Here is a 22,090-nt window from a genome sequence, read left to right on the forward strand (position 1 = left end):
CACCAGCGCTGAACATGAGCAGCCGCCGTTGCCGCGCCTTCCTCGGATTGATGCGAGCAGGGAGCGCGCGTACCTGCTAGCAGACTAACCGGAAGTCGTAGGTTCTGGTTCGACCAATCGACAGCGTCTGCCCCTGGTGACATCGCCAGATGCACCCTGCTGACGTCACGACGAACGCTGGCGATATCAAAAAGGCCTCGGCGAATAGCGGCGCGAGTAAAATATAAGCGCAACTTGGTTCCTCGTTGTGTTTGGGAACTAGCCCACATACACTGTTGGTTCAGTTGGTCTTTTGCATTAGAACTGTTCTTCTACGCCTCGTTCTTTTTTTTGTGTGTGTGTCCGTCTTCATCTGCGTTGATTTGACTTTGTTATAGCCCACATAAACCCCTTACTTTTAGGGATAGTACAAAAGAGGTGAACATGTCAGCAACAGAGACCAGTAAAAGGCCATTGGAGGATTGGTGGCAGAAATGTAGAAAGAATAAAAACAATAGAACATGAAAACCAAGGTTTGGGAAATCCAAGGCGACGCCACCTTGGATTTCGCACGCCCTTGCTTCCGCAGCGACATCGTGAATTTTTACCGCGCCTCTTCTCGCGGGCCTAGTTAATGATTTACGATAAGAAATACCAGATTGCGTTGTAAAGAAAGAATAGATGGCCCAACATAGCAATTCTGCATCAAAATGACTTCCACGAATGTCCTGAAAACAATAACACAGTGATGACCCACGTGACACTAATAAAAGAGCAGTGACACAAGGAGTTGCCATACATTCGAATGACTCATCGGCAAAAGTTAATGTCACCAGTATGAGGAAACCTGCGACTTTTTTCTTTCATAAATTGCTTTATTAGCAGCAAACTCTTCGGCACCTCATAATAAAATAAGATCCCTGCACCACCTGTCGTCAAACAGGAGTGCCATTTTCATGTTGCATATAGAACTGTGCACCCTAAGTCATCTTGAAAAAGTGTCCCTCACACAATACATTTCCAAAAGTATTGTAGCTCTAGCAATAAATGGGTTGAAATTGCGTGAAAGCTAGGCAATTCGTGATTGCTGAGGCATAGCCATTGATTTGCGACACCACATCATCCTGGTTGCCGGAGAAGCCTGATGAAAAGTGACAAAGGCACACAAGTACCTTAGAAAGGCAATATCATTTCAAGGCCTTCTTAAAGGGACACTAAAGAGAAACAATGGATTGGTTTAGATTGATAAAGTGTGCTCGGAGAACTATTGTGTAGTTTATTTCACCACCGTGGGTTTATTATTAGAGGAGAAAACCAACTTCAAAGCTTCATTTTTAAATTTCGCGCCGAACTTTGTAATTCGTGACGTAAAAGACTTCAAAGAGTACCTAACGTATTTTGGCGCCACTGGCTCGACGAAATTTCCACAAACTCGTAATGTCAAGTCTCTGGCCCCCTCAGAGGACAATGTACTTCGATTTAACCGGTTAGGAAACACGTAGGCCCAAGCAGGCGCCGTCAAAAACATCTGACGTCACGGCAAATGGTGCGGGAATTCCAAGGTGGCGTCGCCACCTGTACATCCTTTTTTCGCGTTTTCTCGCTTATTAAGCGTCTTCGCGCAGAAAGCGTGGTGTTTTTGGTATCGTGGAAGACTACTTTACTAATGCGAGAAAAATCGTCTTGCTCTTTAGTGTCCCTTTAACCAGATTTAACTAACTTCACCATTCACATTAATTAGCGATGAAGCGAACAAAGGTCTTTCCTCAAGCGAGAGGGTAGAGTGTCTTCAGCGTTCAACCAGCAATGAGTAAAAAAACGCCAAGCCTGCGCGGCACACGCAGCACGGTCACAGCAAAAGCATGAGGAGCAGCCTTTCTAGAGCCCGTTGTAAACTCTTCTGGGGCGACTACTACAACTACAGTGGCAAGGTACCCAGTATGCTATAAATCAGTGTTGGCGGTAACGCGTTACAAGTAACGGCGTTACCTGTAACGCGTTACCTTTTTCGGTAACTTAGTAACGTACTCGTTACCATTTCGGAACTGTAACGGGTAACGTACTTACGTTAACATTTTTCGGTAACGTGAGGTGTCGCGTTACTCGTTACATTTTTTTCCGAATTATCCCAGGAGTTTTACACAAGACACCTGGGCGCCACTATTGCAGAGCTGGCCCGACTTTCGTTTGTCGCAGCGGCGGACTGCTCTCGGCCCGCCAGGTGTTAAGGCCCGAACACACGTACGCGTTGCAGCGCGTCAACGCGTGACTTTTTGACGCGGCGTCGCGCCCTCTCCCTGTGGAGAGGGAGGGCGCGCAGCTGCGCGTACGTGTACCAACGCGTACGTGTGTTCGGGCCTTTAGCGTCCGTGGAGCGCCTCTTTAGCGTAGGTGCGGACGTATTCACTAGGAAGCGAGGCAATCTTTTCTATCGGCAAGTGCGGGTACACGTTTCTAGAGTCATTAGAATTTTCCACAAACGAGGCTGACCTTCAACACCTTCACATAAACGCTTGCAATTTTTGCGGCAATTATACAGGTTAAAGGGGGAAAATTGTATATTTGTGTAATCATTTCTTCCCCTGAACTAAGCCGTTTAAGAATTTCTTTATGACTATTTGAGCATCTGTCTTGTTAGCAGAAGCACACCGTCAGAATTAGTGTAAATTTGCTGACAGTTGGGTTGTTTTCTTTCATTTCATTTTGTTCTTTTTGTGTTGTTTTCTTCATTTTGTGTTTTCTTTCAAATCTCATCTTGTGTTTAATGTCACACTGAGAAAAATGGCTTTACCATGTGCTGCAGAGCTTGAGCCACCAGATGTAACTGTAGAGACGACTTTAGGTCACTATACTCTTGCCAAGGTACACACATTTGGAAAACTTATTCTCATTAAATCAGTACATTATTCAGAAAAATTGTAGCTTTATAAGACTGTTATTTGGGATTCCTGCTGCGAAAATGCGGTTATTAAAAATTCTGACTAATGAGTAACGGCAGAAGTAACGCCCGTTACTTTTTTCGGTAACTGTAACGGTAACGCGTTACCTTTTTTAAGAGGTAACGTAGGGTGGTAACGCGTTCCTTTTTTGTTAGCGTAACGAGTAACGTATTTAGTTACTTTTTTTCTGTAACGCCTACAACACTGCTATAAATAATCATAATTTTGGGAAGTAGGGTCATACCCACTGTGCCATTATTCATCATTCTTTGGAGAAGCGAGGTACCCACTACACATCTGTAAGGCATTATGTGCACTTTCTTGATGCTGTGGCTAGAGACGAAGAATTATGGCTGAGCCATTTGTAATGGGTGGGGTGCTTTAAATCACACACTCGTTACACAATTCGCATTGTGCGATGCCTAGTTGTTATTTCACATTTCCACCACACTATATTACATCTGTTGACGTGATTCCTAGCCCGACCATGAAGCCTGTATACAGCTTGTTTGCAACGGAGTTCCGAACACCGGCGTGGCTCTGCGGTGGAATACTCGACTACCACGCTGAGGGCCTGGGTTCGAATCCCACTCGATCCCGGACATTTTTTTCTCATTGAGCGCGATAGCGGTTACGGACACCGGCGGAAGTGACGGACAACTACGCCACCAAGATCGGCCGTTGTGATCTCATAACAGCTTTCGCTGTAAAAAAATTCTGGGGTTTCACATGCCAGAGCCAAGACATGACTACGAGGCATACGAGCACGATGCCAATACACATCATGAGTAAAACAGGCAAAAGCACTTCAGACAAAACCGGCAGATATCATTACAATGAAAATGCAGGTGAGCAACAGATTCATTCGTCAACATAAAAACGAACAGCACGAACATAGTTCGTACACCAAGCTTGCAGTCGAACGAACGTCGGCAAAACAAAAGTCACCTTTGCTGTGGGCATAGCTCCGCACTTGTCGATCACTGCGGAACATCAATGTTTCTGAGCTGACCATGTCTCTTCGGCACTTGTGTACAACGTGGTTTATGAGGAAAAAACGAGTCGCGTTTCGAGGCTGACGGCAGTGGCGGCACGACACAGAAGATGGAACGAACACCGTCTTTGGTCCTCAACGAGGACGGGCAGTCCTTTCTTTTTTAAACTGACTTGCTGCTTGACAGAGCTAGCCATGCCTGGTCCGACCAGTCTGGAATGTGCCGGTTGTTGGTGATGAACTGGTCCTTCGTGATGCAGTGCGTGTTCACTGCATCTGTAGAACCGTAGATCGACGCTGCAAATGATGACGGACGAACTTATGCAATGAGCCATTTCACTTATAGAAACAGAAGCGTAAACATCTCTATTAAAGGGACTTTTAACGAAAAATGTGATTTTGTCTCGTATTAGTGAACTGTCTTAACCACAACACCAAAAACGCCATCCTTGCCTCAAGAAAACACAGGTGGCACTACCACCTTGAAGTTTTTGTACCATATCAAAGTTCGTGGCATCCACCATATTGAACTTCTCGTACCAGGTGAAAGTTCGAGGCATCAACATACAGTAGACTTTCGGTAAACGGAAATCTCTTAAACGAAATTGCTGGTTAAATGGAACAACTGCATCTAGCATGAGTGGTTTTGTACTTAATTTCTGCACCCCTGTTAACCTCTCAGTAAATGGAACTCCTGTTAAATGGAACAGATTTTCCTGGTCCCTTCAGGTTCAGTTTAATGAGAGTCTGCTGTATGTGGTGTCACACTGACATCATCTGCTAGGGCTTATGTGCTTATGTATTAATTTTTTATTGGTAAAAATGTATTATGTTGTGTTCTAAGGAAGCTAGAGATTTAACCTTGCACATTTCTAGAAATGTTATTGCACTAATGTGAATAAATTCGAAAAAGAGACATTGAAGTCAACATCCTACCGCTGATGTAACAGCGTTGGCAGTTTCGGTAGAAAATATTTAATTTTGACGTTGATTTACAATGAATCTATGATTGCAAATTTATCGAAAATAGAGTTCTTAAAATTTACTAGTGGCCTAGTCGGTTGATCATTATACCGTATGGCAGTGCACAGACGGTGTAAAGGACAAACAAAAAACACAACAACAACATTCAGTGCTTGTGTTGTCCTTTTGTTTCGTGTTTGTCTTCTCAACCGCTGTGTACCGCCATATGCTACAGAGTTCTTGATGCATAATTAGTCACCCTAAACTGATTTCAGGATAGGCTTCCAAGAAGAGTAAGAAGATTACGGTGGCAATTAGGGCGAGTTGCTGCTTCGTGACCTTTCCAAGAATAAGTGCAACTCTGAGGCTTCGCGGCGATGCGGATTTCCCCTGGATAGACGGTTTCACGGCGTAGCAGTCCCGCGCTGCAGTGAAACCACCTTTTCAGGGAGGTTGCATGCCGAAATATGTACATCTTATTCGTTTGTTTCGAATACTTTGAAACTTCGAAAATTTTAAATTACTAGTTTCGAAGCGAATTCGAATGCTGTAGTATTCGTTCGAGTATTCAAAGCACTCAGATATTTGTCCGTGCTTAGCTACTTCCAACACCTCGGTGTCTTATCCCCATTACCTCCGAGCCACGCGGTGTAGTTCTCCTTGCTGGGCGGGGTGTGGAACTTGAATGTGTTCATGTTAATCTTGCGTGAGTATGCTGGGTCCTGGACCAGGCTCTTCAGCTCAGCGGCAAGGCGGTGCTTGAAGCCGGGCATCATAGAGCTCCCGCCCATGACCACGATGTTTTGGGCCAGGGTCTTCCGAGAATCCAACGGGGCCTACAACATATGACATCCAGAGTGCGTACCTCCTTTGACCTATTTCCCAAGGAAACCACAGGCTTTGTCCAACCCCGCACAGCTGCATCACATGGCTGTATGAAAGTACTATCTACGATACACACAGTCTAGCACCTTGACATTTGTGTTTTATTAAGTGTGGGGAACTTGGAACATACCTGGATCAAATACAGAATAGCATCACGTCGTAAAGGGAAGGGGGTGAAGCATACTATTGTCACGTGGTCGTGACGTTGAAGAAGGCGGCGGTCGGCGTGTTCAAGACGAAACTCTTTATTCAGCCGAACATGTGCCCAGAAAATGAAAAGTGGCAATACAAGCTTGCACTGATAGTGGCAGGTACCGTCGTCGGCCATCAGTAATCTGATCAGCAGTAAAGCACATCGGCATTTTATACCCGTGGCACCGAAGATTCCAGCATTATCGTTGGTAGCTGGGTTAGTTCTAGAATGAACTCTACTATTCGCGTTGTGCACTCAAGCTTATCAGAAGATTCTAAAGTAATCTGGAAGGTTCCCAGACATTCGGGGGTGGTTCGCACAAGGCAGTGGTTGTACATGTAACGGACTGGTTACACAAAAATACAAAAAGAAGCGCGTATGACACAGTGTACGGGCTCGCACACTCTTAGGGTGAACATGGCTCAGCATGGCAGCACTACGCGGAGCACCAGTTCCTCTGATGCTGCTTCACTTTGATGCACGGCCACGCCGGATACACTCGCACTCCGCGAAGCCCTGCCACCCCGAGCTGTGTTCACATTAACAGTGGACGAGACTGTACATACCTTGTCCCCCCCTTTTCTGGGTCTGCCACCGAAACATCCTTTTCGTTAATATGGCAAAAATTTTTCAGTTGTGCGTACTTCGGAAATCCAATTAGTAATTAATTACTATAATTACATCAATCTAAACTAACTTATCTGTGCATATATATATTTTTATATGGGTGTAATCATTACGGCAAAAATGAAGTGATCAAGTTTCCTCAATGTGGATTGGAGTCTGGGTTTCCTGGGGTTAAAACTCTACAAAGTTAACATTAAATAAAATTATGCAGCTAAAGTGCTTTTTTCAAAGCCCCATGCCATTTCTTCCGAAGGGAAACATTCATTATTGCCAACAAATAAAAAATGAAGGCCCACTCTGTTCCAACAACATGGCTCGAGACAGCAGCTACGGTGCGTCAGCGTTGATAAAGTGTTTTCTTTAGTCATGAGAGTGCATCAGAAACCACAAACAAGAGTCTGACAGGTGCCTACGGTGCCCCAAAAAATCTCACTCACCTTAATGATGGAATCCAGAAGCAGCGTTGCTATGGACTTCATGTCGCCGTCCAATTCGAACAGAGCCTCAGCTGCGTACTCTCTGTCCAGAACACAAACAGCAGAAATTGCAACTGAATGTTCACTACACTCATTGCAATAAGTGCATCATAAAGGCACTGTAACTTTTTTTAGAACCATGTACTAGGGCCTTAATGCACATGTGAAAGCAACTTGCAAGCTATGAGGGATGTGGTAATGAACGAATTTCGACCCCCTGAGCTTCTTTAACATGCACGTAAGTACTATAAGTACACAAGCATTCTTGCATTCTGGCATGGAAAATAACTGTGGAGGTCAGAAACCAAACCCTCGGCCTCACTCAGCACCAGAATGCCATACCTCTGAGTTTTCGGGGTGGGTGACATGCCTTTGCACCCATGCACATACATGTGCATCCGACTGCTCATGGAGACAAAACCATTCTATAACCATCAAATTTTTGTGTTTTAAGTAACCAGAACAGTTATGATATCAATCAATATGAAGTGTTAGGTATTGAAAAGCCGAAGTTAGGAGATGCAACCTGCTGTACTTGTGAAAGAATGCGGAATGGTACACGAAACCACGGCCGGTGGAGGAGCGCGCTCGCTCCCTTCCTTACGGCCTGAGCAGTCACCGGGAGTACAATGGAACTTTTTTTATACAGTCACAATGGCGCGCTCCGCGTGAGGGTGTCTCGAGCCAACCCCCTAAAGTGCGTTGCGCCGCATGCGCTTCCTATTGTAAACTAGCTGTGCCGGCCAATTTCTCGTGCTAATTACTTCTTCCGGTTGTAGGAAGCTGTGAAGGAAGTACAGGTGCGTGTGGGGACAATATGTGATCGTCACTGCAGTGTTTACCAGCAGTGTTTTTTTTTTAATTCTTCATGCGCAATATATTGTTGCAGTACCAAGGAGAACATTCTGTTTCCCATTGAAAGGATTCTCTTAAAGTTTTTTTATGTTTCCTCTTCGTCTCCGGCGAGCATTATTTCATCTGAATATTTTTCTCATGTCTTCACATGCGCACTGAAGACTGCATCTGAACTCGTGTGAGCTTGGGATTCTGTATGTATGCAGGGACTAAGCATAGTATGGTGCGACTTCGGCTTTTATTCTGATTTTGTGTACTTTAGTGCTTGTCTGAGGCTATATGAGTCCGTGCTATTTCATGTTATTCTTACCTTGTTTGTTTATTTCTATTTTGAACAATGTATTATTATTATTATTATTCCTGCTACTGTGATTGTGACTCAAAGCTACTTGCGGAAAACCTTGGCCATTATGCAGTGACTTTCACCTTTTTGAAGTATTTATTTCAATATTGAAGCACGAATTATGATGCCTTCAACAAAAAAAAGTGCAATTTTGTTATTTTCAAGTACAGCGACGATCAGCATGTGCATTTGACATAAACGTTTCCTAAACCATTTTTCCCAAAGAATAGGTTTTGTGTCATTTCTTACGCCGGTCGGTGACGGATCATGCGGCTGAGCCTTCTGGTGCGATGCACGATCGCGCATGCGTGCCAAATGCAATATTCATCCTTTTATTTATTTTCGAAGTTACAGAAAACTAAAATAAGGCTCTGTTATAACTGCGTCGATGCTCTGCCAAGCAACAGAAGCGGGCGTATGAGAGCATGTGCCACCCCTTCTGAAAAGCAGAATTTGACAGAGTCATCACATATACTTGCTACCATATTTCTATTGCATTGGTGCCATATACCATATAGAGTAACTTCAGAAAGGGCACGGTAAGTCTGAAGCGAAGAACTCCCTGCGCGCGCTAGCCTCTGCAACCGCCAGGAGCAGGTTGGCTTGGAGCGCCCCGACGATGTTGCGGCTATAGGGAGAGACAGCTCCCCGTGCATAGGCCGTAAAGGAAGGAGCGAGCGCGCGCCTCCAGACCGGCCGTGACGAAACAAAGTAAAAAATACAGAAAAATAAAAGAAAGTCGAGGCGTTTTGAATAAGCACAGATGCTTGAATGCAATGATTCTACAACCCCGAAATGCAATACTCAAGCAGCAACTTCACAATCTGAATGAGAACGCTGAGTGGCTGTCATTGTTAGAAGCGAATGCTCACCTTAAGGTCCCTGGAATGGTGATGATCTTGTCGCCGTCCAATGGATACTTGGCGTCTGGCGGTGGTGGAGGAGGATCCTGAGGAAAGCCAATAAGTGCAGAGTCATGACAGCAGGAATACGCCCATGACGCATGCGGTAAAAGAGCAAATGATTACAGGAGCTACTTTGCTTCTGTTTGCTCGCTTATCACAGAAGCTCGTCATTTCACTCGTAGCGCTCGTCTGCTATAGCCCATGCCAGGTTCATGCAGGTTTCACAGGCAAAAAAACAAAGGGCAGACTGTAAAGTCCCAGTTCAAGGGCTTTTTCAATGATACAGAGTGGCATCCTAAATAAGAATTTCTGATATAACAATTTTTCCAAAACAATATGAATAGCCTTATTGCATAAAACTGACTCACGGGTTAGTTGGTACTGCATATCTTATGTTTTAGCACAAAGTAACACGAAGACGCGAAAAAAGACACAGGAGTTTTTAGCAGTGCTGTGTCCTTGTGTCTTCTTTTACGTCTATGTATTTCCTTGTGCTAAAACCTACGATAAGCCTTATTGCATTACAAATACAGAAATTACGTCACAAATACCCAGCTTTGATCTTGACATTCCTCACATGCACAGAAGTTCAAAACACTAACGCAGCTTCTGAGACTTCCCTTGCAGTCACTAGGTTAACGTCTTTAAATTCTGCCGCTCTAGTTTCTGCAGCCTACGCCGAGCCGCTCGACTTCACTAAGAAGGCAACGTATTCAACATTTAAGAATCGGGCTCACCGGAATGACCTCGGCATTGTTGCTCCTTGCAAATCCCCAAACCTGCAGCTGAAGCGCCCTCTCGTGGGTGGTCACAAAACAAGTACGGACTGTCGAGCACAAACAAAAACGGTAACTCCTGTTAGTTTTCTTTCTACGGCAACAATGTGAGTGTTCAGGTACAATATAAGGACTCGGCTGACCCTACCCTCCTAGTCCCCCACCCGTTGGGCTATGTTATCGTGGTTTTCTTAATGATACATCAGCATTTTGACAAACAGCAAAAACACATGCGTTCTTCACTTTACTGTTGTTTTTACTAATCGAATAATTGCTCACATGCTTTTATTTCCGTTGATATTAAAAGGACACTAAAATGAAACAATGAATCGGTTTAGATAGATAAATTGTACTCTGAGAATTCTAATGCCGTTAATTTTACCATCATAGGTTTACTAATACAGGAGAAAATCGAGAACAAAGTTCTGTTTTTAAATTTTGTGCTGAAACCTCCATGCGTGACGTCATAGATTTCAAAGTGCGTTTTTTGTATTTTGGCGGCATTGGCACAACGAAATTTCCTGAAACTTGGTATGTTAAGACTATGGCCCTCTCAGAAGACAGTGTACTTCATTTTTACTGATTAGAAACTACGTAGGACTTTGTAGACGCTGTTAACATCTATGACGTCACGGTGTTTGGCGCAGGAATTCCAAGGTGGGGTCACTCGCACTTTCTTTTTGTGTGTTTGCTCGCTTACGAAGAGCCCTCTCGCACCGAGCATGGTGATTTTGGTATTGTGAATGAGTAATTTACTAATCTGAGAAAAATCGTTTTTCTGTTTAGTGCCCCTTGAACTGATCATCGTAAATTCTGAATACCCCCTTGTCCCCCCTATGTAATACCCCAAGCAGGGGTCTTTCATCATAATTATCATAATAAATGATGATCAATAGACAAAAAGACAGCCAAGTGGCTCAGAGAACAAGAAGGGGTAGCCAATGTTGTAATTGACGTTAAACAAACAAACAAAAAAAACACATTGGTTGGTCATGTAATGCGCAGCGCAGACAACGGATGGTCACTCAGAGTGCTGGAATGGATACCAAGGGATGGGAAATGCAGCTGAGGGTGGCAAGAATTAGATGAAATTTTTGAAAATTGCAGGCTTAGAATGGAATCAGCTCGCACTAAGAGAGGGTCAACTGGAAATCACTGGTAGAGGCTTTAATATTTATCATCGGCATTAAAAAATAGGCCACTGATAATGATGACAAGCAAAACACAAAAGAAAAACCCACATTCTTACCTTTGATGTCTTCTAAAACAGATTCCCTGATGGGATCTGTGAAAAACAAGAACGAAAGAAATGTTGAAGGCAAGGAGGTAACAGTTCGATACAATCGGAAGATATGCTCAAGCCAAACGATTTGCAAAAACAAAAATAACACTCCACACACACACACACACACAGACTACAGTATTTAGTCCGCAGTTAGTGTAGGCATGTCAACTAAAATAATGTCCTCTCATGAACCTTCAACAAAAGTGGATGATCCTTCCCTATGTAAACAATACCCCAGTGCCAACCTCTCCCTAGAAATGGGGCCATCGGTCATTATGTAATGTGTTCAAGGTTAAATTCAACAAGCATTCCAGTGCGCTAGGCTCATTAATTGATGGACAAGTCCACACCTTGCAGGGCCTATTTAGTATCACAACCAAAGTTCAATATAAAGACAATAAATTTATGCAGTTATCGAACAAAACTAAGGTAAACCTGAAATGTTTCTAGTAGATATTGGAATACAACAAGTACATGCCTATACTAAACATCCAATATAACGAAAGTATCTATAATCTTACTTGGACGTAAAAACACGGCAAGTACCTTTGCTTCAGTTGCAAGTTTGTTGCAATGAAGCTTACATGTGTTTCAGTTTATGCTCTTTTTTTTTTTCAGTTTATTTACTGAGCATGCACTGCAGCGAATTCTGTAAATTCAAAGTGAAAACAAACAAAAAGAAAAGGAGAGAAAGATGGGAAAAAAACTTATGTTTCAAGTACGAGTATGTCAAATACATTGGCATCCTTTCTTCGTGTTTAATAACACTTACATCCTGAAAGGCAAACATAATTGCTGCTCTAAAGTACACAAAAACAAGAATTACCCCAGTTCCACCCGGTGTGAAATCTGCAGCAACAGCGGAGCTGTGGTTCTCCTGTGTTTCCCTCGTGATTTTCTGTCACGTTTTGTGATTTTGTGTGGGTCACTGCGATTACATTATTCAAACAGTACGGATGCACCGAGGATGGCATTGTGACGTTATTTATTGCACCGTTGCCCCCACCCCCTCCCCCCCGCCCCGTTATATAACTACCCACACGGCACAATCACCACAGAGTCTTTGGTTTGAGTCCACCACACACACAGCACACGTTTCGGTTCGCTCGTGCCGCACTTCTCCATTTTCAGTATGCGGCTACTGCTTCGTCCGTCAGTTATGCCATCTACATGTATATCTGGGAACAGGAGTGTGACAACCCTCGACACTCATCTGTCGTCCGGCCCAGCCCTAGAGCAGTTCCAATGTTAACCCTTTCGCTGTCACTGATGTACCGGTACGTTCTTCACCGTGCGTTTGAAAATTTGCACCAACGCACAAAGATAGCATGATCTAGCATGATTTTACTGGTTGTGCCATCTCTCGAATCTTTCTAGAAGTACTAGTATTTTCGCCCCTTGCCGTGTTGGCAAGTGTATTGAAGAGTACGGAGTGACCGTGCCCACCCTTCTTTGCTGTGGGGCATGGTCACTCCGCGCTCACTACTCTCTCAGGCTGAGCGACCATGCGGCGTGTGTGCGATTACGGGCTTACGAGTAGAAGGGTTGTTGTGCCACCTGTCACGGGTTTGCAGGGCTTCTTCTTTTTTTGTATTCTGTTGGCGTGTCCGCTGCAGTGCGTCGAGTTCAGAGGCCCGCACCGTTGCCTCTCCACTGAAACATGACCCGATTGCTGCTTTTGCTCACTCGCAACAGCCTCGCTTGCTGCTATCAGCAGCAATTGTGGTTGTTTTATCCCCTTTTCATCCCTATCTGTCCTCTTGACTTCACAACGTGCCATTTCTATGCATTTTAAGCTTACCTGATATTCCCAAAACCAAGCCGACACTGGGGGTGCGTCATGGCCAGAAACACTCGAGAGTAAAAGGGTTAAAAGCAATTACCCTTACGTAAAGAAAAACGAAATGTTGCTCACCAGTAAGTGCCTCCGCAAGTGAGAACTCGCCGTCGGACGAGCCTCGTACCGTTGCCAGTTCCATGAGCTCCGACTCTATACGCCTGGAAGTGTTGAGATGACAAACAAACAAAAATGGCAGGCGCAATTAACAATGTGAAATCCTCGGACAAACACCTAATATTCAGTGACACGCAGCTGCATTTAAACAAAGCAGGCACAGAAAGCGACAAAAAAAAAATTCTAGCCAGTTCCACGCTGTGAAAACCATCAGACAGCGCTGCTGTCGCCCTTTTCGACAGGCATTACATCTTGCTCATAAGTTTTGGCAATGTTTTGAGACTATCATCATTCTCACTCCATTTCTGTGATCGCCTGTGATTGGCCACGCCTGTGATCGGTCAACAAAATTGTCCTCATCTCAAATGGTCACTTCAAAGAGTCCCTGCAACACTTTTTGAACGTACTCCCAGAATTCACTGCAGATCAGTAGTCGAGGCTTTTGTGAACATGAGACAAACACGGCACTGCACGATGCACAGAATTTGCACTTTCATTTCACGGACAGCCCAAAATGGCTCGCTCTCCTCTCGGCAAGCTGAAATGGACACCACCAATGGCTGATTTCACAATCACAAATGCATCCGCGGTAACTGTGGCGTAGCCGGGGGGGGGGGGGGGGGGGGGGGGAATTGAACCCCCTCTCCGAAATGTTCCAATTTTGCATGTGCATATATCATGCACACATACAAATGCACGAACATACACAAAGTATGGATGGTTGAACAGCCCCCCCCCCCCCCCCCCCCCCCCGGAAAAAAGTTTCTGGCTATGTTACTGCTTGGCAGGGTTTATATTGGCGGTTTCATGCTCAATAAACAACCAGATATAAATTTATCTAACTTCGGAAACACTGAAGTAAGCACTCCTAGTACTTCCCGTCTCGATCAATGGTCATCTGCTTATTTTGTTTCTTCCCATGTTCATATGAGGTGGCACTCAGCTTAGTAAAGCCCATGCTATTTTGAACTCTATGGACCTAAGTGGGTCGCTTGCCTCGTACTGATCCAAATCCAAATTGTGCCGGTGGATTTGGAATCCACCGGCACAATGGCCAGTGCACACTTCTTCTTTTACGTGCTTCGCAAGCTAGATGCCTTCGCAGGCATCGCTTGGTGCTTAGCTAATTGAAACTGCTTCAAAATGAGTTATCTAGGTTTCACTACTATCCGTCAGTGAACCTGACCCAGTACAACACCGATAAGCAGCAGGTACTCGCAGAGCTTGGTCATGGGCGGTAGCGACAGAAGCACTTGTGTGCTGCATAGTTACCGTGCACATGATGGGGTGGTCTCATGATGACTCACGATCATACTGGTACTGTAGTTTTTTTTTTTTTTTAGAAAGTGGGTTGAGGCAGTTTCTTCGGAGATTTATGCCGCGATCGCACAATCGGGAAGACAGGTCAGAAATCGCGAATCTCCCGAGCAAATCAGGAGAGTTGGCGGGTATGTGAGAGACTGCGTAATTGAGGGTGCCAAAAATTTCGACCACCTGGAGTTCTTTTAATGTGCACCAAAATCTAAGTACACGGGCCCCATGCGTTTTGCCTCCATCAAAATGCGGCCGCTGCGGCTGGGATTCGTTCCCGTGACCTCCGGGTCAGGAGTCAAGCACCATAACCCCTAGACCACCGCGACAGGTTGCATCATGTTGTGCACATTGTGCAGTTGGATGCTCAGGAGAATGTGCAACTTAAAACATACAAAGACAAGAAGGGAGAGACACAGAACTAAATACACTCAATATCTCCATACAAGAAACACGAATATAAAAAAATTATGTTATAACTAATTCAATGAATAGTCTTGTCATGGATACAGTGTTACAAATATACACTCATCACGAATTTACGAATATAACATTTATTTTCACGTCAGAAGCGGCTTCTTTAAAGTGAGCTTTGAGTGTAATAGATTTTGCGCTAGCCCATGTCTCTGCCTTCTTGTCTGCATGACCAAACATCATGCTCAAGCATTTGCAGCTTACAAAGCCAATTAATAATGTATACAGCACAAAGCATCAAGCTTACCTATGAATGGCCAGTCCTCCGAGTGGAATTGCCTGCCAGGCACTGAGAATACAGACTCCTTCATAGACGTGAACATCACGTTAGTTAAGGAACTGTGTCCACACGAGCACTTTTTTCTGTTCTTGTCTTTCTGCCCAAAGCACCAAAGTTGCAGGTAACGGAGCAAGCGACACGAACTTTTTGGCTGGTACCTTCTTTTTCTCCTAAGTAACATGCAACATTTTTTCTTAGAAGATGAATTAGAAGAATAACTATAATCAGGCATGCAGCTAGATCTGTATGCGTGGCGCTGACATCGTTCGGTTCATCAAACCCACTGCCGTTATCACCGTCATTACGAGATGACGACAGAACAAGTTTTTGCAAATGTGTTAAAGCATACATTGGCACTGATGCAACACAGCACATTAATTATGAAGGTGCCTTAAAAGGTGGCTCTGGCAGCAATGAAGCTTCATCATGCATTATTGGTGCATCAGAGCTACATGACAAATGGGCAAAGTGGTGGACTGTGTACATGTCGTTCACTATGCATCGCATTAACGATACCTGTGCAGTTGAAGAAACACGGTGGCACGCACGTGTTGCGGGCTACAGCGGTAAAGATAGATCCATCCGAGAGTGATGATGACAGGCTTCACGTGGTGGCACAATAAAATATTTTCATTTTGTGAACGTAAGCTCAACACGTTTTATCTCAACTGTCCAGAATTGAAAAACATTGCGCAATTGCACCGTCAAGAAAATTGATCACATGAACGACGTGGATGTACGAATAAGTGCGAGTTGACTGTATTATTCTTACATGTGTCGCCAGGCTATGCCTGATCTTTACTGTCCGTCACCGCAAGCTCTCACTCCTAATGGGCTGTGAGTCATTACAAACAAACGAGCAAACATGCAGTCAAAGGATATAGGCAGTGAGATAGACTCGTAGTATCCACAGTCGAGAACAAGTGCAGAGTTGATCCCAAGGGTGTACAAGGCCATCAGATGCGACGGAACAAACACAATGGCAGGAACCTGCAGAGTCACGAGAGTTATGTACACAAAGCGCAAGCAAGTATCAATGACAGCTAGTGCCACTCTGAACACGTCTCTCGTCAACTTCCATCCTTCTGACCTTCTTTTTTTTTTCAATTTTGCCATCCTTCTGACTTCGCTATGTACGCTCCGATTTGTACACGACAGGTGAAAAACTCAAAAGGCTGCTCCTTTCGCTGCTCGAATTTATGATGATAAAGTACAACACTATAAGTATGACATTTCAAGAATATGTCTCGCATAACTTCTCGTTAGAAAATGCATGTACAGTATTGCCTCATTAAATGGAACCTGAAGGTACGCGGAACATACCTTTTATTTAACAGGAGTTCCATTTACTGAGATGTGAACTGGGATGCAGGACTCAAATGTGAAACTAATCATAATGGAGACGTTCGTTTCATTTAAGCAGCAATTTCACTTAAGAGGTTTCCGTTTACTGTGAGTCTACTGTAATACAGGACGTTGTCTTTGAAGTGAAAATGTCAACAGGGACCTACTGCTAAAGTGTGTGCAAATTATCAATGGCAAAACATCTTTGGTAGTACAAAAAAAAAAAGACTTAAAGTCGGCCTACGAAGACCCACCTCAAAGTGCTCGAAGAGCACCTGTGCAACCGTGTTGCGAAACAGTGTTGGACACAGCACGGACTCGACGACCACCACTCGCCGGTCTTTGGGGTTCACCGAAAGATGCCTGAGATGGAGGGGAAAAAGAAAACGGAATACGAATATCAAGGTACCAATCATATGTGCTAACCGACGATGTAATGTGACACCAACAACCTCCCAAATTTGGTCAATGCGGAGGTGCATATCATTATGTCAATGATGTTAACGCAGATCGATCCAGTTAATTCAATAGGTCCAAAAAATCCGTCTGATCAATTGATTGGAGACCCTGTCTTCCTTTTAAAATAAATTTCACCCTACGCTGAGTGCAAGCGAATCAAAGTCACAACTGGTGTCGATTAGAGTCGTAGCCAAAATCCTAAAATCAGGCTATTTAACAATGACACAGAAGTTGGAATATGCTTCTCTGTGTAGAATTATGATGAATTATAGCGTACATATGTACACAGAGCAATGAGATGACGCATGTGCTTTGTCACCTCTGCAGAAATCTACACAGCAGAGAAAGCATTGTGAAACTTTGCATCGTTGTCATCAATGCAAGATTACAGACCAAAGTTACAAGGCAAAGCCATTTGATTTTCTAAAGAAAGCTTTTCAGTCACAGAAAAAAAATCTTCATCCGGGTTTCGATTCAGGACCAATTTATTTCATGAGCAGATTGCCTACCACCTGAGCTAACCACACAAGCGTTACTATAAATATCAACAAAGCATAAGATTGGTTAGTGAACATGCCACGATCTAAGTGGTACCAAACAGTTTTAAATAGGTAAGGCTGATTATTACAGGCTGGAATGTGTGATGAAATTGAAACCACAATTAAGTAATTTGACTGCAGCTAACTAGCAATGACCTAGCAGTGAAAAAGAAAAGGTAATATGACTGAGCAACATTTTCTCTGAAGTACTGCAGCAAGCGAAATAAAATCCAAATGAAAGAGGATTACGGGGGTTCATATTGCTACTTGCAGGTTGACCCATCCGTGTAAATAAACATAAGTAGTTGCTTCACGCAAATGCTGGTTTTTCAGATCATAAAAACACTTAAAAGAGTACTGACACGAATTTTAAATATTTTCGGATTGTCGCTCCAAATAAAAGCACTGGTGTCAAGAACCCTAAAAAGAGTATTGTGGTGCCTGGGAAAGCATCGAATATAGTTTTAATACCGGTACCCTAAAAAAAACACTTTCGGTTTTGATATCAAGGAAACGGCTTATCAGTGGCGTGTCATCGCAGTGTGGTGTCATGGGACAGCAACTCACGATGTGCTTGTGGCAGATACGTTATCTGCTCGTGGTGCATGTAAACAACGATAAATGAATTATCGTCCAGTGACTCCAACACTAATTTCTGCGATTTAGGCTGCATGCAGAATGCAGAGTTCACAAACTCAGTGGAACTGTCCGACTCGTCGGGATAATGTCCATCGCGGTGGGGCAGGCTTGCCGATGCTCAGCGACGAAAACCTTCAAATCAAAGTAAAATGTTTTACATGTGTTGTCTGACTCCAGTGTATCGAGAGCGTTAACACTCGATACCAAGGAAACGAAAAACGTCCCTTTTACGATGTCTCAAAATCGTGTCAGTACTCCTTAAAGCGACCTGCATTTTTGTGATACAAGAACTGGATGCACAAGTATTGCCACCGCCTAAAGATCATCACAAAACATGAGGGCGTGATAGAGAGAGATAGAACAGCCAGACAAAAACACATGTCCGTGGGTGCACTGTCCCTTGCTTCTCGAGATAAACAACTTCCTCGTTCGAGCGAAAGCACATGGCACAGTTTTCATGCAATCACCCACCAACACTTATCATGGCAGAACACAGTTGATTTGTTTAATTTGGCTACAGCTTACTTCCTGCATGTTGTTTGAGTATGACCAGCTAGCGCAACCGTCTTTCACAGGTGAAGGGCAGGCACACCGTGATTCTGTAGGCGGAGCCTACATTTTTTATTAAGTTGTAACCGAGTATAATGAGGTCTGCTGCTGCAAGGAACTGTAATGCAGGTAGCCCTCACAAGACAATCCTCCACGAAGCCATCTGTCTTGTTTTGTTCTCCGCCCCTCCCCTCCCCTTCAAAAAATGACTCAGCATGTTACCTTGCGCTTGAGTGGCTCAGTCCAGTACGCATGGTTTACGTCAATATGCACTTCCTCAGTTTCTTTCACAACCACTTCACAAACACTTTGCCTCAGCAGGCTCGTGCAGCTTCGGTCGTTCATTGGAACATACCCATCTGTTGTCTTGACCCTGACACACGAGGGCAGCATTCACACCTGTTGTTTGGGAAAGGCATGTGATTTTGTGCTGGGCTGACTTTTCTGGAGTTCAATTGCAATGCGTCATCTGACCTAGTACCTCTCCTTCCTTCACGACACCTAGCTTTCTAGTATACATTCACAATCTCTTACCCAACTCGGGCTTGAAGTCACAATGTAATTGCTTGCGAGCACTGTATATTGCTTCCGTTTTTTTTTTAGAATTTGCATTAGCAGTGACCAACCTGAAATACAAGGTGTACAGGAACTCCTTGAGCATGGTGATGAGGTCATCCTGAGCCCAGTAGTTCCAGATGGGCTGCATCTACGAAAAAAGAAAAAGAAGGCTTTTACACAGCAGATTTTCTGTCACTGGCTTTCACATTATAGCTCAATAATGGCTACCCTCGAAATGGAGAAAGCACATCAAAAAGCACTGTTCAATTCAACTGGCAAATCTGCACTCCTTAATCAGTAAACTGAAAACCCCGCCTTTCAGAGTCATCTGCAAGTTTCAGCGCGGGAGTCACATTCAATGAAGCAAGTCAGCAACCTCTTCAATGGCATTGGGACACTATAGCGCACAATATATCACCGCAACAATGGTATAATAAGGTACTAAAACTAGACAAGCCTGCATTCGAAAAGAATAACAGTAATATTGTTCTTCCCTGTACGTGCTTTGCATTTCATTGCTTGTAACAGTGTCGATACGTTTATTATTCTACAGTATTTTTATTCTTGTCTGTATCCGATTCCTTAATATCGTCTGTAGATGTAACTGCCACCCCTGACACCACTGACAGCAAGTATATTATCCAGTTCCACGCTATTTTGTTCGGCTGTTCTGTCAAATACTGCATTCGTATTATGACATGTCCCTTATGTTGTTTCTTAACCCCCTTGCCTTTATGTGATTCCCCCTATAGGTAGAATAGATGATGCTGATGATGATGAAACAGGGATGCTTGTGGTAAAGTGTCAGTGGCACCTGAAGGACTTCGGTAGCACTGATGTTTGAGATGACGTGCCTTGAAAGACGTGCATCGAACACTTCTCTCAAGTTCTTTACTATGAAGTGGATGCTTGGGATGAGTTGGTGAGACATACTAGAATTTTAAACAGTGCATGAGACAGACCAATAATAGAAGGACAGTGACAATAAGCGCTGTTGTCTGGGTCCTCCATTAACTGGTCTCCAGTCTACTGCGCTGTTTAAAAAAACCTCCCCTAAAACTAGTTGGACGGCTACGTCGGAGGCGCTCGTAAGATTATCTCGCTGCTTCGCCGTAGAATCGCAATCAAAGGTGCAACGCAAAAAATGCGCACTAAAAAAAATCAATACCTGGTTGTTCGGACCCATCGGAACGGTGCTCGGTATGATCCATCTGGGACTCGGCTCACGCGCAAAACCACACCTGGATGAATGAACGACCACTTTTCAAAAAAAAAAAGAAAGAAAGAGCTGGACGAGGCAACACGGGTAAATGTGACACACCGTGAAATGCGATGCTAATTTTTACAGAGCGTAAAGCCGATCGGTACAATGCAACACAGTCCGCAGATAATGTGAACGCAGCCGGCATTTTACTGCTCCCAGATATTGTGCCGGCAGTCGCTACAGGCAATCAGGCGATAATGCCGGCACAATATCTGGGAATGGTAAAATGCCGTCTACCGGCAATATATCCACAGTGGCCAAAAAGCTGCATTCGTTAGACAACTGGACAATAGTGCCGGCACAATAACCCCCTACGATAAACGCACACGATCGAAGTGGCGACATTGCAAAACCCCGCCGATGATTGGTGAGGACCGGCAGCAGACGCTAGCCTTTTTTTGGGCCATCACAACAGTGCAGTGATCCATATATTCACCAGCACGTTTCGCATAGATTGGGCATTTCTACCCCAAGCTTAAGCTAAATGATCTAGATCGCGCGCTTACATTCGGAACGCCCACAATGAAATTCACCACTCACTTGGTGTAGGCGCGTCCGAAGTCGAACACGACCGAGTTTTTCTCGGCCACCATGCTGCCTATTCCCTCGTAGATCGGCATCCTTGCTCGAAACTCAACGCGAACCTTCGACACTACAACGAGCAGTTTAACATGACCGCCGAGACGAAACACGGAAGCGATTCACGGGTCACACACGCCCCGAATGTGTCTACGAGAACCGAAAGAACAACATTTCGTCGTCGATAAGGAAGCGGACATATTGTAACGAACGCCTAGACGTATGTACGTTGGCATTTTTCCGTGTAGAGGTAGCCCTTCAGTCGAAGTGCCTGAATTGTAGTGTTAATTAACGTTGTAGCGCCACATTTTTGCATAGCGTCAATTGTCAGAACTACTCTGTCGTATGCAAGGCCTTCGTGATTTAGTGCACACCGTCACCGGCGTTGGTCACGGAGGTCGTGTCGGGTAATTCGTAAACATATTAAAATTTTTAAATTTGCTGCTGTATAACTAGTTAAAATCGTTTTTTTTTCTCAAATACATTTTGGAAATCTTATTTTAGCGAAATAAATTGATAGTAATATGAATATCTAGACATATGACATCATATGTTGCATACGTGCATGGAGGTACACAGTTTATTGTCCTGAAGTATAGTGTTATTTATGGTCGCTGCGCGATGTTTTCACCTAGCGCTGACAAGCAGAACTACTTTTGTCGTCTGCTTCCCAAATTTCTTCACAAAATTCTTTATTGGCGATCTCCATCCACATACGTCAAGATTTGGCTATAATGAACGAATATAACAAGTGGCACGGAGACATCACTCAGCGTCGAAAAAGGGTCAATAACGAGCTGACAAATATGACGATGTTGTCTAAATAAACGCAGTAAAAGAGCAGCTGGTCGAGCCGGTGTCGTGACGCGGCTGCAATCATGGCGGTTGAACGCGAAAGCGAGCGCGTGCCGCGTCTCATG

General features: G+C 44.2%; 1 protein-coding gene across 1 annotated transcript; it reads right to left on the reverse strand.

Annotated features, from left to right (window-relative positions):
* Window positions 1-833: 833 nt before the first annotated feature.
* Window positions 834-21,371, reverse strand: LOC119374558 (actin-related protein 10). Its single transcript, XM_037644709.2, has 13 exons — window positions 21,132-21,371; window positions 20,496-20,568; window positions 19,396-19,475; window positions 16,838-16,946; window positions 16,122-16,229; window positions 15,207-15,274; window positions 13,136-13,218; window positions 11,185-11,220; window positions 9,897-9,985; window positions 9,127-9,203; window positions 7,018-7,099; window positions 5,510-5,711; window positions 834-4,209 (listed from the first exon to the last, which is right to left on the reverse strand). The coding sequence occupies exons 1-13, from the start codon at window positions 21,209-21,211 to the stop codon at window positions 4,076-4,078; spliced, it is 1,221 nt and encodes a 406-aa protein (XP_037500637.1). The 5' UTR covers window positions 21,212-21,371; the 3' UTR covers window positions 834-4,075.
* Between the last annotated feature and the right edge of the window lie 719 nt (window positions 21,372-22,090).

This window comes from Rhipicephalus sanguineus, chromosome 11 (assembly GCF_013339695.2).
Source record: "Rhipicephalus sanguineus isolate Rsan-2018 chromosome 11, BIME_Rsan_1.4, whole genome shotgun sequence".
NCBI lineage: Eukaryota > Metazoa > Arthropoda > Arachnida > Ixodida > Ixodidae > Rhipicephalus > Rhipicephalus sanguineus.